This window comes from Atta colombica, unplaced genomic scaffold, assembly GCF_001594045.1.
Source record: "Atta colombica isolate Treedump-2 unplaced genomic scaffold, Acol1.0 scaffold277, whole genome shotgun sequence".
Lineage (NCBI taxonomy): Eukaryota > Metazoa > Arthropoda > Insecta > Hymenoptera > Formicidae > Atta > Atta colombica.
Genome location: NW_017259378.1, coordinates 1,948,305 through 1,967,291, shown reverse-complemented (window position 1 = coordinate 1,967,291; position 18,987 = coordinate 1,948,305). Strand labels below are relative to the sequence as shown.

Genomic DNA, 18,987 nt, shown 5'->3' with positions numbered 1-18,987 from the left:
TATATATATATATATATATATATAAATAGCAAAATAGATAAAACCGAGACCTGTATATTGTAAGCTGCGCGACAAATGTGACAAAACGTGTAGTGTATAGTGAAGATGAAATATCTGCAAGTTTTAATTTATCATGATGAGTACGCTGACGATAAATGATTAATTATTAATAAATTACTGTATTTTATAATCGTACTATTTTTATGAAAACATCCGTGTTTCCCATTTATCCACGTAACCTTTGATTCATCTTTATCACGCAGTTAAATATATGATGTAATTTGTAGCATAAATTCATATATACAGTACTCCGAAAATGCTTCGTGCTTTTGTAAATTGCAAGTAATTGCAAATAATCTTTTTTGTCGTATATTAAAAACATCCTTTCATAGAAGTTTAATATTGAAAAGTAGTGATTAATGATTTATTTTGAATATTAGAAATATTATTCTTCAGCGCATTTAATACTCAAAATAAGTAATTTTCAGTATTAAATTGGATTTTTGTAAGGAATACAGTAGACATTATGTTACTATATTATTATTATATTGTGAATTACGAAAAAAGTAACAACAAGAATATACATGTGTTGATACATTTCGTAATTAATATATTTATATTAGAGAAAAATGTCAATAAGAGCCAACACCGAGTGATAGCGTATAAATTATTTATTAAGAAAGTGAAAAATAACCATCTTTTTTTAAATTTATTAGATTTATTCATTAAAGTCAATAACTTAATTTGCTTCTTATTATTATTATATTTATGTTCTAAAATATTTAAATTACGCTCGTACAACTATATCTCCGTTTATTGACATTTTACTTCCAATATTTATTTACTAATCTTAATATTTATTTACTAATCTTAAAAATTGCGCTATTATCTCTTTAGAGGAATAAAAAAAGATCATATATCACTGATTCCATTAAAAAATACATTTTATCTCTAATTTAATTATCGAAGTTCAAGTAGTCGAACAATATATGTCTATGATAAAGCGCGCAGTTTTATCGCTCTATCGCATGCTGCATTCTAACGGATGACCAGTGAATTTTCAACCAACGCTCGCTCGGCATTGCAACGTAATATACGGATTCCCGATTATCAATCTGATGGCGGTGCATATAAAATACGGATATTATACTCTTCTTTCTCGGCGACTTTTTATTCCCAACATTCCAATCGACGTTTCTTTACCGTGAGCATAAAATCCCGCATTTCATTCACCTCAGAACGAATGTGAAATAGTTGGTATATCTCGCGATAGGAATCCGCTCATCCAAATGAGCATATCCGAGTTAAAGAATTGTTCCACAATTAATAAGATGGAAATCTCTCTTTTCCCACGCAAATTTGCCGCACAAATTTCTTTGTTCTCTCTTCACCCCGAAACTGAATTCATACTAGTGGACCTTTGCACGAAGAATATATATTCATTTCAACTTTATTAGATTCTGGAGAACACTCTTGGACTTGCGAGAATCTCAAGTATTTTTGGCCGCCACCTTGACATAGCTCTCGACACGTGGCATGAAGTAGATCGTGATAAATCATGAAAACATAGTGATAAATCACGAAAACATAGATTCTACATGAAATAAATATTTTATTTTTGGTTTAACTGGTCATAATTTACTAAATTAACGAGAGTGCTTTCCATTTAGACCCAGTTCTACAAATATAAAATTAATTTTATATTAGTAAGATTCGGTTTAATTTACTCTTTATCTTTTTCTAATTTTACGAGTTAGAACTTATGTCCATTTTTATTAATTAAGTTCTTTTTGAATCAATTTGCTAAAAATTTTTTGTAAAATGATCGTTTCGAAATAATTACAAAGAAATGATTCTTTAAAAAAAATTAGTTTAAAATAATTAGAAAAATAAAATTTTCATAAAATAGATTGGAAATTTAAAATTGCTATTGTCATTTGAAAGGATCTTTTAGAGATTAGAATATTTCTAGTACAACTTATTTTTCATCTTTTTTAATTCTTAAAAAAAAAGAGTTAGTTAGAACCGAAATTAAATCCAAACAACAAAAAGAAAAATCAAGTTTAAAATCAGGTCACAAGACTTTTTTGCGTGTAAAAGACGATTTAAAGGCGTCTTATGTCACAATTTTAGACAACACTTTGTGTTGTTTGGGGAACTAAACTATATTTATAGAAACGAGTAAATAACATATGTAGACACAAGTGTTCTGTCTTTGTTTAACATTCAATGTAACAAAGACTGAACGACATTTGTGTCAATTTGTGTCATCAAATGGTAAACAGCGAAATGGTAACAGGAAAGCGGAAATATGAAGAGAAAAAGAGACTTTAAGCTTCTACACATTACCTTGCTATTCGCTTGAATTAATAGATGTTAATGAAGCTGCATTTTGTAGTTTTTGTTTTCATCTTGGTACTCCATTCCAAGCGAAGCAAAAAAAAAGATTTATTTATATTTATTATTATTGTCATACATAATAACAATAATAATAAATGTAAGAGCGAGTAATTTTACGAAAATTCTTGTAAGACTATGTCTGTTTCTTCACTTGCTGGTTTAGCCTACTAGACTATTCAGTTATATTATATTATAATTCTAAAATTCATTTTAATTTATTAATGACAATAAAACAATTTTACATAGAGCTCTCGATAATTAAAATAATCTCGATAACAATAAAATCTCGATTACAATAAAATCGGAAAAATTAGAGCTAAAAACACGGTTGTTATTTGTGTTTTTATATAAAATTTTTTTTCTTTCTATTTATTCATACAAAATCCAATAGCTGATCAACTTATTTTAATTTATTAATCAATTGTTATATAGAAATAGAAGAATAATCCTCTTTGTACGAAACGAAAAAACAAATGACTTCAATAAAATGAAGATATTCTAAAAAATCATTTATAAATAGATTCATAAATTTATTCGTTTTATTTTATATAGTAAAATATCATCAGTTATTTGAAAAATCTTTTTAAAACTAAAAGAAGCGTTCAAAAGATAACGCTATTTAAATGATGCCGTTTTCTTGCTCGTAAGAAAGGTGCAAAATGGACCAAAATTACGCGGACTCTAGAAAATATGGATGTGGATTTAACATCATGCTGACATCATTTATATAATTCTCATAATCTTGATGTAGATATAAAATAGATCAAGATTTAACACCACGTAATATTAAATTCACATTATTCCAAGGAACCAAATTAAAAGAAAGTCAAAACGATATCATTTTGACATCATGATAATCAAAATGTTGATTTTTGATTACCAAATTTGATTGACTAAAAGCGTAAGAGTTATATTTAATATTATCTATGATATTAAATTTTTACAATGATATTTTTAGAATGAGGGGGAAGAAAATGTGCACCTTTTTGCGACATACGTTCCGCTCAATATTTAAAATTATCCGCACAATACTTTATCTAATGGACGTTCTAGGACCGTCCTTTAGACGTCATCTAAACATTTTTAGGATGTCCTTTGAAGGTTTTACTACATGGGTAAATATCGACATCATCAAATACTCCATTATAAATATAATCTTCGCCTACAGATAGATACATTGCGATAGGTGCATCATACGCGATCATACGCCTGCGCGCGAAGCCGCCCTCGGTTTCCCTGAAGGCTCAAAGCCGATTTTCTCGCGTCTCAGTCGCGGACAGGGAAGCAGCGCGTGTACGTAGTCGGGGCGTCGCGACGCTTTTTGTAGTGATCGCGTTAGTATGAGAGAGTCAAGCGAGCACGAGAGATCGGTCTCGGGATCGTGGTCCCGATACCCTCGATGAGTCGCGAAAATCATTGTACAACTGGACCACGCGTTGAGCATCTCGTGAGGGAGATCGAGCATAATAGAGATACGTACGCTTCTCATGACGTGCACGATTTATAGCGATTTTCCACGCGTATCAAAAAAAAGAAGATAAGAAATAGATAAATGGATTGATAACGAAATTCGTGAGGAGAAGTGCTTTCCTCGGATAATCTAGATTCTGGACGATACTCAAACGTACTCGCATGTAACAGACGCTCCACCGTGAAAGATCCATACAGTACACTTCATCTTAGAGATCTTTCTGGAAACGTTCTTAGGATGTTGGGACATTCGTAGGATGTCCTTCAGAACGTCCCTTAGAGAGTGTGCTATATGGGGAAGAATGACGAACGTGTTGCGAATGGAACTGCGACGAATTACAAGAGAGGAACAATCGCGTAGGTCTGAGTGCGCGTTTGTGAGTGAGTGTATGTAAGATTGGTTTTCATATTTTTCTGCGTGCGTGTCTTCGTTTCCTCGCTTCGCGGATCCCCCGAGGATGCGCGAGCCCCAGTAGTAGTACCGGCCTAAATCTCCTACGTAGGTAATCATGTCCGCGTAAAAAATCCGCGCGGTATCGTGACATAGATTCTAAGAACTTTATTTATCAACTCGATAAAATTTAGTGAACCAAATTTTATTAACCGTCTCCGTCGCATGATAGAAGAAATTGCCGCGATTTTCTAACTCTGCGGACTCTTCAACAGGTGGCCGAAATTGATGTCGCACGTGTACAAGCGTATGTGATCTTTCACGGTACATCACTTTTCACGATATCTTTTTCATTTTATTTTCTTTGTTTACTGTTTTTTTGTTTAATCTTCTTAGAATCTCTAAGCTATAGATGTGAAAGTTGGGAGGAGAGAAGAGAATTTTAAAAAGAGATTTATTCAAATGTGTGCTTTCGGAGCACTCTTTTTTCGCACATAACTCTTTTGGAGTTATTTCTCCTTTTTTACAGCAATGTCGTAATTATTTGCAAGATTATTATAAATATTAAATTGTCAGTTGTTAGTTATCATTAATTAAAATTTTATTATATATATTATATTTTACGTTATATAAAAAAATGAAAATAAAAGTTATTACATGTAATAAACTTGCCATCTAATTATTAAATTATAGAGAGACATAATATAATAATAAAAAAATTTTTAATGTTTGATAAATCAACAAGAAATTATTTGATTAAAAAACTGAAAGTATATACTAATATATTATATATAGAAATGCAAAATTATGATATATTATAAATACATCGTAATTACAATATATCGTAATATTATACTTAAGATTTAAGTATACTATATTTAAATTTGTACTTAAAACATTATTTCTTGTTCTTATTTATTGATATACATGATATAATAAAATTGAACAACAGATTCACTAACTCATCAATCGCTCGATAATTTATGTTTAAAATGTACGTTTTAACAAATGTTCCTCATTCTCTAAGCCTCCCGTAATAATTTCTCGATACCGAGATTAGTTTATATTGAATTCATTAAAATATCTATCATAGTCGCTAAAATCGGTGTCAACGATGTAGCACGTAACGCGATTCCATTAATCTTCGATTAATACGCATCGCGTATCTAACGAGTGGAAAATTGTTTTCGCTCAGTGTAATTTATCCCTTAACCGCGCGTAAGCAAATCCGCACGCGGCAGCCATTAAAAAATATCAGTAAAATCGTCGTATCGTTCTTTGACAATATTATTAAACATCCAAGAAGGAAAAAAAGAGAAAGAAAAAAGAGAAACGCAGAGCTGTCATGAATATACGCGTCCTATTTCCGATTCTTAATGACAAAACAATCTTGAGGAGAACCTACGAGTTCTGTCAAGCTTTTTAAATAGCCTCTCTCTTTCTCTCTCTCTCTCTCTCTGTCTCTCTCTCCTCACTTCCAAGACTCGTGAAGCATGACGTGGCCGGTATTGTCGACCGCTCGAAACTTTCCGAAACGCTTGTTTGATGACGGTGATGACGACATCACCAAACTTTGTTGACGGTTTTGCCCACACCGACCAGGTCATAATCGGTGCTCCTAATTGCTCTCTAATGTCTTGTTTCAGCGAGAGAAACGACCATCGTTTCCCAGAAAGTTTGAAAGTTTTGTCGCGAAACATATTAATTGCTTACTGTCACTGCCATTCGCTCCGAGTATAACATGAACGCCCAACAAATGATATGCAATCGACGTTTCTATTAATATATCAGCAAGCATATAATATTCACATACCGTATTTGTAAATAGTCAAAGAAATTTTAATATAAATGACTTTAGACAATTGAGTATTTCTCTGTTGTGAATTGTCGAAAAGAGCAGCGTAAAGCTATTATACTATAATTCAGGAGTAAAATGAAATATACAACGTCCTTTGGCTTTTTAGTAGCATTCCCGCTTGTCTGCCTTTACTATGCTCTTTAATTAAATATTTATTCATTGCTGCCTTGTAAATTAATGAACAAGGCAATTGGATGTTACCTCTAAATTCATCATTTATTTACGAAATTGGCTATTTTCTTCAACGTGAATTTTGTTTGAAAAATGATCTTATCGTGGAAAAAAGAAAATATTTTTAACTTCGGATACTAAAAATCGATGGATGAAATGATTTTTATAATTGATGTGATATAAAAAAATAATTAAATATTCAATAAGAGATAAAAGCACGATACATCTCATTAATCTATCTTTAAACTGTCAGAGAATTAAACTTAAATTAAATCGTGCTTAAAGGATTATCTCGGCAGAAGTCGAGCAAGAGTTGCAAAGCTTGCATACGCGTCGAGTGTAATCGATGCCCTCAAACAGTTGGCCCTGCAAGGATACCGCGGCACGAAACTCGAGTTAATCTCCTTATCTGAGGCTATAACTCGCTTATCAGAACTCTCCGACGCCTGAACGTCCGCCACGTGGAATAACAGCAGTGCTGTTAACGTTAATGAGCGAGGAGCTCCATGAGAAATTAATTCACTTCTCTCTCGTGATCAACGAAGTATACATCATTTGGATTTTCTTCCGGATAATTCCCATCTTGTCGAATTGCATTACCGGATCTCTTCCGCCTCGCATTCGTTCTGAGAGATGGACCATCAGCGAATTCATTCGCGTCAGCGTATCACTGACGCATGATCGATTCGACGGAATAGTAACAAAGAAAAAGAGAGAAAAAGGAGAAGAAAGAGAAAGAAGAAGAGGAAGTTGTCGTGTAACATGAATAACTGATCTAACACTCTTCAAAAATGCATCGTGAATAATGGTATAACGCAAATAACGTCGTCGGTAATATTAATCATCATGCAGAACTCGTCAGCGCGCAACTATAGCTATGTGTCGGAGGACATAACGTCGAATTTGTCGGTGCAAATAATATTCTGTTTGTTCTACATCATTATCTTCGTGCTGGGTATATTCGGTAACGTGCTGGTAGTCTTCGTCGTCGGTCGAAACCGCCAGATGCACACCGTCACCAATCTCTTCATCACGAATCTCGCGCTCAGCGACGTGCTGCTATGCGTACTGGCCGTGCCCTTTACTCCTCTGTACACTTTTTTGAGCGGTTGGATCTTTGGGAAGACTCTCTGTCACCTGGTGCCCTATTCCCAGGGCGTCAGCGTGTACATCAGTACGCTCACGCTGACAAGCATAGCCGTCGATCGGTTCCTAGTGATTATCTATCCGTTCCATCCGCGGATGAAGATTAAGATGTGCTTAGCGATCATCGTGAGTATCTGGGTGATCGCATTGTTACTTACCTTGCCATATGGGCTTTACATGCAGTTAGAGGAGACGTATATCTCCTTCTGCGAGGAGAATTGGCCCAGTGAGCCATTTCGCAAGGTCTTCAGTTCGCTTACATCGATACTCCAGTTTGTCGTGCCATTCTTTGTAATCTCCTTTTGCTATATATGCGTATCGATTAAGCTGAACGATCGAGCGCGTGCCAAACCCGGCACCAAGACCAGCAAGCGTGAAGAAGCGGATCGCGAGAGGAAACGCCGGACTAATCGGATGCTGATCGCCATGGTTGCTATATTCGGTGTATCCTGGTTGCCGCTCAATATTGTCAATGTCGTCGATGATTTCTATTCGTATGCCAACGACTGGTCCTACTACAAACTCTGCTTTTTCATGTCGCACTGCATCGCCATGAGCAGCACCTGTTATAATCCGTTTCTCTACGCCTGGCTCAACGACAATTTCCGCAAGGAATTCAAGCAGGTGTGTATATGCAACGAGCTACTTTTTATTTCTCTGAGTATCACATTACGAAGATTAAGGCTAAATTAGATATGAATAAATTTTAAATAATTGAATATCAAATCAGATATTTTCTTTCATATGAAAAATGGAGGACACTTCGAGCATCTCCTATAAATAATAAACATCCACTTCAAACTTTTAAATAAAATAGCATCATGATTTGATATTATCCATTAACATTAATGAATCTCATATCACAAGGGCCAATGCTAAACTGGATTTTATGAAGCTTATATCGGAAAAATCCGTCTATTTCGCTGCTTTCCATTCATCTGCGAGATATATACGAGCAAGCAGATCATTTTTAATGCAGTCGGAGAGCACATATACGTAATACTTTTATACAGGATGAATTATAAACATTTAAAAATTTTATGAACGTATTCGTGCAAAGGAAGAACAAATGCATCCAATATAAACGTTAGATCATAATCTTCGTTATCGAAATAATGGACATAAATACAGAATCAAATAATGACTTTATTTAAAAGTTTCATGTGGATATTTCTGTTGGTTGCACATACAAGCGCGCATAATAATTTATGTAACAGTTTTTTCTAAGAAAAGCACGCATCATTTTTTGACCTTTTTTTAAAAAAATAAATTTGTTATGATTTTTTACACATGAAAGAAATAGTTTTCTTGTGCTTTTATTTAATCATTATTTTACATCATTTGTATTCATTATTTCGATAACAAAACATTTGTCGCTTGAAATTTATAGAATATTTATTTGTTTTTTCTTTTTATCCAAAAACATGCGAAATTTTAAAACATATTTATGACTCACACTGTATACTTAATAAAATCCATCTTCACGAAATCGTACAACTACAGAAATGATGCGTTAAAAATTGTATCTCTCGACGTTTTCGAAGTAAGTGAATTCTCGAAAATGCAAAGCTCTCAGCAATTTAAATTTCTACTTAAAAATTTTCAAGCTTTTTAAATTTCTACTTAAGTAAGGAATTTAGGTAATATTTTTATGAAAAAAACAAAGTTCGTTCCAATGTATTCTACATAATATATCTTTTTTAGTTACGAATAATATAATTTTACATTGCCATACATTTAATGCATCTACAACTACCTACATGCAATTTCTAAGGAGCGTGCAAAGATGCACTTTAAGTAATTAGGGCAGAACTGTTTATGTCGAAGAAGCAAGAATCTGTATTATGATCTCAATTGCACGTTGAGGAGAAACTAGAATTCTATCGCGCCGAAATTAATTTGTAGCAGAACTATTTCTTCCCTTCGAGTATACATATTCGTGAAATGATGAAACATGTTTAGGATATTAATGTGCACCAGTCAGATAGTCGCATATAAACGAGATACGCATAAACGTGTTTTGTCAGATGCCTTATTGAATGCCATACAACTTGCATTGAATAGTTGAAGGGTATTCAATCGATTCAAAGATGCGAGTATTGGCGGTTTCGAGTATAGTCGCATTTATCGAGGCAAGAATTTATGGTAAAAGAATAACTTTTGCGCTCTTTTTTGTCGCGAAAAGACTTTTCTTTAGCTATTTGCGAATTCATAAAATAGAAAAAGATTTACACGATAAGGACGTTTTATACTTTGCAATATTTTCTCGTTTTCTAATATTCTATCGGAAAATATGTGTCGGATTTTGCATGACGCTTGTTTCTGTTATTTCTTTTCCCTACATTTTCATTATATTGTTCTTTCCATTTATTTTTCTCTTTGTATATTTATTTTGTTATAAAAACGGAAAAGATAGTATCACTTAATGTGATCTATTGTTTATTAACATTCACCTTTCTATAAAGTAATTAAAAGAAATTAATTGTAATAAATTTGATTTTGCAATATAATTCCGCTCATGGAAAATACTTTGATATTAATGAGACTTGAGTATCGTGTGAAAGTCAAGTCACGAATGTTTTTTTCGCGCTCGTCAAGTTTGATTAATTTTTCTCGATCTGTATTGAATTAATTTTTAATTATCCACATCTTCTATAACTTGATTACATCCTTTCATCAATTTCCGACTTTAAGTTTCACAATAATAAAATGTGGTTAACGATTGTCCCATTACGGCGCTCTCATAAACTGCAATTATGAAATCGATTAATAATTTCATTTAGGTGTAAAATTAATTTAAATGTATTACATCTTGAGGGATATCGTTGCTAAAGGATACCATATAAAATCAAATATCGTTCTTATATATAATTGAGCTAATGAAATTCATATAACAAAAAACCAAACTAACTTTTTAGAGATATTATTTCAATTACTTGTAAATATATAATCTGGCTGATTTAATATAAATGTGTAACATAAATATAAATATATAAATATGAACGTATATAAATTGTTTATATAACATAATATTATGAATAGTGGTATAAATTAGTCTAAATATTTAATCAATTTGATATAATCTGTATAGAAATCTATACTACAATCAACATTCAATGCTAGTTAAAATACTAAAAGACAATAATTAATTACCTACTTTCAGTATTAAAATGGCCATTATTAAATTAGTCAGTATTATATAAGGGAAATAATAAATCATGTACATTTCAAGAAAATGCATGCCGTTTATTAAATGTTGAGAGAGAGAGAGAGAGAGAGAGAGAGAGAGAGAGAGAGAGAGAGAAATCTCGTACTAAACAATTAATTAAAAATATAAATTTTTAAAGGTCCTGCCGTGTTATTCAAGAAACTCCAATAGTAACACTCCGAGAATCAAGAAGAGTTGCAGGGGCGAGAAGATTTGTAACGGTAATAACACCCTGCAAGAGACCCTATTGCCCAGTAATACGAAAACGCAGAATCCTGAGGGATGCGAGATGATCATTCTGGAGCAGACGACGAACATCTCAAAGGAGTTGGATCAGCCTACGAGTTCCTCAAAGGATTTTGACGACGCAACTCTGTGAGAGAAAGGTATGCAAATACATTTCGTTACATAAAGACATGTCATCCGGGGTAAACGTCAACTATCATAATGGAGATGTCACCACAGTAGGAGAGCAACTCGATCATTCACTGTCGAGTTGATGACAGTATTTTAACAATTTGAGTACTTGCTAAGTTTATCCTTTGCCAAATTTTCTTCCATTGTCTAAACGGCCACGTTGTAATGCTGAAATTAAAAACCGCTTTTTCCTCACATAGCGATAGTAAAAATTTTTTTTATAAATAGCTTTTTACATGTCATGTCTAATGTACCAGAAAATATGTATATAAATGGATGTTTGAAAGCGCAAACATTAACGCTTTCCGTGTCACTAGTGATTCGCACTGAACTTTCCATTCAGGTCACTTGATATTTTGACTATAAGAAAAAATATAATTATAAAATAATTTTTAATATCATATACATGGATACATAATAATGATATATGATGCAATATTGATATATTAAATCTTTACAATAATTTAAAACATTTTTTTAACTATTATAAAGTACATGTTATTTAACAAATATAATAAACGCAAATAAAAATATCATGAGTATGGAAAAAAGATATCGAATACGAATATATTGAATAATTTTAAAAGTATTTATATCAACGTCAAATGAATAGCCAATGTATCGAATAAAATATCACATAGTCGATATTTCTAATAAAAGCATTTTATTATATTACACAATAATATTATTAAATTTTTATAAACGCGCATATAAGATATTTATAAAAATAAAATCTTTTATTTTTTATGAACTATGTATTTTATTAATTTTTTATTATAAGCTTTTTCTATTATATAATATGTATATATAACATATATAATATATATAACATTTTATATAGTATGTATATAATTATATCAAAGATATACCTTGATAATATTTAATAATATTTAAAATATTCATTTTACGAATAATTTTAAAATGTTTATTAGATATTATATTCATACCTTTTCTATTCAATATTGTGCAGCGAAGATGGAAATATATAAAACGGACGATAATATTTAATATCAATAAACATGTCTATAACAAAGTCAACGATGACTTACGCGACGTGATCAAATCACTTAAAATTGATCCATGATTGAATGTGTTATATATAATCAGACGTATTCTTTCATACCCCACCATATGTTACTCTCTTTATGTAATTTTGGTGTATTACCATTGTTACTTTTTCGGATGTGACAGCAAACTCTTTTAATATCATTCGTTTGTCATAATAAAATTTCTTCACATTATGTAGCATGAGATTTTCATTTTTCGAATCCAGGATGTCTTGTTCGTTCAAGAAACTTGATTTTTCTCTTGGTGTCTTTTGGCGAGAGAGATGTTTTGATTTCATAAAAACGTTCATCTCCGTAGCTTTTCAGTTCTAGATACTTCCAGTTTCCTTCGTATGTGTATTTTATGAGATTCTGTCGGAACGACAAATGCCAACTGGCTAACATAGTGCACATACATATGCCCGAACATACTAAAGAAAGGAATACCGAAAGCTTTACGAGATTCACGAAAGGGAGGAAAGCCATTCGAATGCTTGTGCGCGATTTCTACCTCTGGTCGAGCTACGGAGACGGCAAAGATAAAATGAAACACTGGAAATTCGCAAAATGCTAAAACTGGTGCTTCTTCACAGTGCAGAAATTTTTTGGTAGTAACATCGCAATTGAGAATTCCACCCACGTTTAGTCGTATGTTTGTGCACTTTGCACTAATGCGGCGGTAAACTAAACTTGCCCCAAACAGGTAGATAGGTAGACTTATGTAACGACCGCTACATGAAAAGTTATCGTTTCATCTTCCGTCTCGCCGATGAGAATTGAAACAAAACAGGAGATGCATCGAAAGAAAATTGCTATAGATATCCCTCATCTGTTTATATGAATTTGGTTTATATTTGGTTTTGCAGATTATAAATGAAAACTTCGATTAGAACAAAATCGATTGATTATTCATGTGAGTAAATATTTTATGTTTGTATAAAGTTCACTTTAGAAGGTTTGCAAATCGTGGCAGAGAGAGAATTCTATTTATAATTTGAGATGCGACTACAATATGAGAGATGTTTTAGGGGAATTGAAATGCATACATAACACATATAAATACATTATATAAAATTATAAATCAAATTTGCTAAATTCTGACGTGAATTTCTAATTTTAATATACCTCGAGATTATAGAAAATTACGACAAATTTATTAATTCTTAAGATATTTAGATTAATATCAAATTATTAATATCCTTCTAAAATGCTTATTAGCATAAAAAAATTATTAAATTGCTTTGTGAATATTTAATATATAATATTATTATTTTAATTTTGATTGTGTTTCAGGATCGAAAAAAATTTCGCGCGCGCGGTTTGCAGAATTGGCTATGTAGGGTAATTCCGGTATATACGCCGCGCCTATCAAAAATTTACTTTATTAAACATTATTTAGTATGTTTAAAATAAATAAACTATATCAGTAAAAATGTACTGTCTACTACTATGAAAAAAAATATTAGAAATCCGAAATATTTATTTTTCGTATTAAAAAGTGAACTTTTTGAAATTCTTGCATTTTTGTCGTATATCCCATAAGAGTGGAATATGTGGCTACTCATAGGGGAAGGAGAGGGGGTATGTACTCATGAAAAATTTACAAATAATGCATATAAATAAAACATAAAATGACACAATAACTTATAAAATGCATTTATAAAGATGTATTAAGGAATAAAAATGATAAATATGCATATAAAGTAATAAATAATAAGAGAATCTTCCTACATATTATATGTATTACATATATTATAAGTGTTATAACATGAGGTACATATTTTGTGTAATGAGTATATTACAATTAGTGTATTGAATTCAATTTGCGCACTTTGCATACTTTGAGCATAAATTCCGCCCGCTGAAAACCGTATGTCCCAAACAGGTAAGATATACAAGACAACAAACTAAATAAAGAATACGAAAGCAAAGCACTTGCATTTTGCTACATGCTTTACTATTTACTACACGTATGTATTATGAAATAACCACTAAGTCTTTTACATGCCCTAGTATCATCATTTTATGTAGATTATAATTTATGATGGCGCTACTTATTACAGTAACAAATCGATTCAACTCACAAATTTCATTAATATTAACAATAAGAAGCTGAAATCATAATTCAATAATAAATTAATATTATATAAAGACATGTAACAGAGTAGTTGCGGAAAAATTATACTCCCACAATTATACTTCTTCTATTTTTTTCTGACTTTTGTGGCGTAAATCCTAGCGAGGCATATTTGCCGGAGCCATATTTACCCTATATAAATTCACTCTGAAATATTTAGACACTAAGATTCGCTTTATATCCGAAAATAGGATCATTTGTTCTGATTTATTTTTGTCAGTCTAATTATAATTGTAGTGTATTTCCTCTTTGCTATAATTACTTTTTTGTCTTAATAAATTAATTATTGTGTGTACTATATCAAATACTTCTTTTCCCAATATATAAAGACATTTCAAAAAAGAAGAAATTCTGAAATTCTTATTTTAGCATTTATAGTCCTTTATGTCAAACCTTCATTATAATATAAAAACATCTTTTCCCTTTATATCGTTGTCGATCGTCGGCTGAGGAAATACAACGAAGAGGTAGGGGCGAAATAAAAAGTTTCACAGAGAATTATATCGTGTCACGAGATATTTTAGCGTCGACGTAACAATATATATATATATATATATATATATATATACCATGATTCAAGAAGGTCTCCAAATATAAAAGAGAAGCACATGGAAAGAAGTTCGGTAAGTCCAATATAAACGGTCTCTACGAACCTGGAAATGACGTGTCATAGGTCGAAAGTTTCGCAAAACTGGGATGGGATCGAATCTTGTCGAGACTTCCATATATTAAAACTCAAAGCCCTCTTCCGGTATAGTTCACCCACACACGGCTTGTTTAAAAGCAAAATGCAAGTTAAACTTCGAATGGGTAAAGTCCCAAACGGCGATATTAAATCGTTCTTTTATAGCACAATGTGACGCGAAATGAAACAGCTTACGTAATATTCCATCATATGGCACCGCAATATTCCGATGACTTGTTTTGTGGATGTATTGAGCCATGCTCGATTTCGGTCGCATCCTGTAAATATCGTAAATGGAATAAAAAAACGGAAGATAACATCCGTTTGCGAGAATTGACGTTTATCACGGAACGTTTTGAAAAACGGGAAAAACGGGAAAATCATGAATCAGTTATGTATAGATAATAATAACTGTATTCCAGAAGATACGTAATAGATGATGTAATTTAAGAACCCATTATTAAGATTCAAAATATATGTTATTTAGCGAATTTTATTTTTACTTAAACGCTAATATAAAATTGAAAATTTCAAAATCGCGAATTAAATTATTTTTATTATCCAACATTATTATTTGGGCGTGTAAAAAAATAATTCAAATTTCATTCATTTCAAGATCTTTTGATTTATCGCCTTTAGATCCTACAATTTTGCGAATAATTGTCTTAAATCTCAGAAGAATAAATAAAAATTAATCGCGGACTATCTCGAAAAATATTTTAATTTGTTTTAAATCCTATATAATTTTTTTTTAATTAAAAGATTAAAATTTCAGCGTATATAAAAGATACTTATCTAATTAATTTATCTAAATGTACAATAAAAATATTTTAACTTGAAGTATTATTTTCTTTCTCTCGTTATGGAAATTCGATATTCACGATAGAAATAATGTTCATCTACTATTACTAGAAAATTGATAGTCTATTTATTGTATATAATAGACTATCAATAGACAATATGTAGTCAGTTTATTGCAATAATCATCAACTTATTTGAGGATATATTGGTCTTGAAACATATCTAATATAGCGACAAAGCAACATAATTTTACGAGTCGATTTGTTAAAGATAATACAGCAATATTTTCTTTTTGTAATTTTCAGAAATATGATAAACTAATTTTGATATAGGAAGGCTACATAATGAAATAACAATAACCGCATAAATATTGGACATGAATATAAGAGATAATGTCAATTAGAATTATATACCTACATAGTCATTGGTTATCCCTTTGTATATTAAGTAGATCGATCGAGCTACACAACATCGAATTCCAACGATCAAATTGCTATCACACTGATAGATTAGATTGTCTAAGATATATGATTATATAGTATGTTCTGTTGTACACAACGGACACAAGGGTATAAATAGATGTATTCAAAAAGCTCTAATTATATGATTTCAAGATTAGACATATTCATATGATACCTTATTCGCAATATCTGATTCAAAGGAAAATTATAAATGGGAAGTATATGTGAAAATTAGTAAAATTAGTAAAATTAGTAATTCAGTCGAAAGAATTTAGCAGAATATATATACAGCTTTACAGCCTGTGAGTAACTCTAATTAGCTTTTACTTCAGATTCAAATTATCATCGTAACTGCTAATCTACTTTTGATATTACCCTGACGACTAAATTTTAAATTAAAAATCTCATAAAATAACATAAATGAGCAAAGAAGATTATATCTCATCAAAGCAAATTGTCTAATAATATTTTTGTTGTGAATTTACAATTTTCCAATTCAATCAAACGGCACGTCGATTATTTGTCGGTCTTCAAACACAGTTCTAAACTGGAATACGTAATATCTTATATAATATTAATTGAGTTTATTTTATATATAAGTTATTTTATATATAAAATCTACAGTAATATTACAAAATAAATTGACAAGCAATTTAATATTATGGATGTTAATGAGTATCTCAATTGACGCGCAGTTTACTTGGAAACTGTAAAATTCACACAAAAATATTATTAGGCACTAAAACTTGCTTTGACCGGATATGATCTTCTCTTATTTGTGTTAAACATTTTCCAGTTAATTGCCACTTAATATTGCTCATAAAATAACTTTATGTTCAATTTTCTTTGATATTCTATAAATAACGATATAAAAACTGATGCCTTGTGTATATAAGAAAAAAGTGGAATTGTCACATTAGATAATCTATTATCATTGAACCAGATGCTTCTTCATATGCCAAACGCGTGTAAAGAATGTAGATTTTATGGGATGTATTTTTCTGTCAATTCACATCGACGCTGCAACTCGAACCGTTCGATCTGTTCCAACAAATTCCCATTATCGAATAAGACAGCAAAGCCGAGGGAGACGCAGAAACTTCGTAATGAAGCCTGTCTGAGTATTATCGAAGTTTTTATTAAAGGAGTTGCATGTCTTTTGAATATAAGAAGATTACAAAAGAACGATGAATTGTTTATTAACAGGATTGCATTAAACAATAAGTGTCCGATAGATGCATCCTTAATAAATCGAGAATAATGAGATTGGCAATGAATATCTACAAAAAGGAATTCTTATTGGATTTAACGGATTTGCGAAATGTTAAAGCTCTTTCTAAGAAATCAAATCCAATTATTTTTAAAAGATAAAGCTGTTTAGAGAAAAATTCTTATTTTTCGATGGAAACTATTGTTGAGAGGAAATTCTTGATCTTTCTTATACAAAAAACTTTATTTTATTCTGCAATTCATAAAATTTGTAAAAGTATCTATTTAAAAAAAAATATTTCCCTCTTTCTGATTTTAATACCTGACTAAAATTTAATATCTCCAAATAATACATTTTCACATATATTCACTTTTACCATAAAAAAATTTATCCATGTATAATAACTTTTCATTTGCACTAATTTATATTAAATTTCATTTTACAAATCTCATGCGAGTATCATAGCATGTTTCATAAATTAATTGAAATCACATCATTGCATTAACAAAGCTTTGCTTCAATGCGCAATTATATAAATGCGAGTTTGTCAGTAAAAAAAAGAAAGCTCTAACAATACTATTCGCCAACTCCGTTTTGCTCTTGCTCGAAAAAAGCTGGTAATGAAACCAATTTTCTGAAACGCATCGAATGGGTAAAACGTGTGAAAATTGCGCGACCGACCCATTTCTCTACGTTAAAATACTCGCTCGTTCAAGTTGTCAACGTCGATCAATTACCAAATCAACAATGTTGTATCGACGCAGCTTCGCCCACGATGGAAGTCATCATATCTCGCTAATTAGATCGCTTAACCAAAATCGGTGATTGTATTGGGCGTAAACGCGCTACTTGCGAATATAGGAAAGATCAAAGTATTCTTGTTTACAATTCGACATCCATTCTGTAGTTGAAAAACATAAATTTTTACAATAACAACTATATATGTATATATAACAACTATATATGTATATGTTACATTATATGTTGTGTTTTCAAACGTTACAATGTACTTCTTTATATTAATTTTTTAAAAAATGTTTCTTGAGACATTTATCTTATTATTCGTATTAATTAATAAAGCAATATATACATTATTGTAGTTAAATTTTATTTATTAATGTTAAATTTTATTCACAACTACCTTTCAATTTACTTTAAAATTATTTTAACACAATGATCGTGCGCTTGTTAACGGATTAAACTCTTACTGTTATGTGCAAATGTAAACCAGCGATACCATGTTGTTATCGTGATAATGATTCTGTATTAATCATTTTCACAACATTGTTATGCCGAACACGGTAATCCGAATTAAAATTAACAGTTCATCGTATCAACGTTCTCTCCTGTTGGCTTATGCGCTTAATTTTTATCCCGTAATCATATCGGTCCGAATTATGCACTTAATGCGGCTGTTAAATTCAACACAAATAATCCTTGACATTTTCATTAATACACGCTAACATTTCATTTGCAAATGTTTTGCAAACATTACTTCAACAGAAAATAGTATATTACATCTGACATTTTTAATTCTAAATATGTATTTGATTTTTGAATACAAAATAACCAACTATTATATATAA

At 31.1% G+C, this 18,987-nt stretch overlaps 1 protein-coding gene across 7 annotated transcripts in view; it reads left to right on the top strand.

Moving 5' to 3' along the window:
- The first annotated feature begins 3,683 nt into the window (after nucleotides 1-3,683).
- Nucleotides 3,684-18,987, top strand: part of LOC108689844 (prolactin-releasing peptide receptor-like) — a 69,736-nt gene continuing 54,432 nt past the window's right edge. For 2 of the 7 annotated variants that reach the window (XM_018196794.1, XM_018196793.1), the window contains exons 1-3: nucleotides 3,960-4,369; nucleotides 6,576-8,060; nucleotides 10,784-11,030. In XM_018196794.1, coding sequence (XP_018052283.1) covers nucleotides 7,137-8,060; nucleotides 10,784-11,023 — 1,164 coding nt within the window. In that variant the 5' untranslated portion in view covers nucleotides 3,960-4,369; nucleotides 6,576-7,136 and the 3' untranslated portion in view covers nucleotides 11,024-11,030. Of the gene's footprint in view, nucleotides 3,877-3,959; nucleotides 4,370-4,540; nucleotides 4,586-6,575; nucleotides 8,061-10,783; nucleotides 11,031-18,987 lie in introns of those variants that run through there. The other 5 variants (XM_018196797.1, XM_018196798.1, XM_018196795.1 and 2 more) reach the window with 5 other exon arrangements.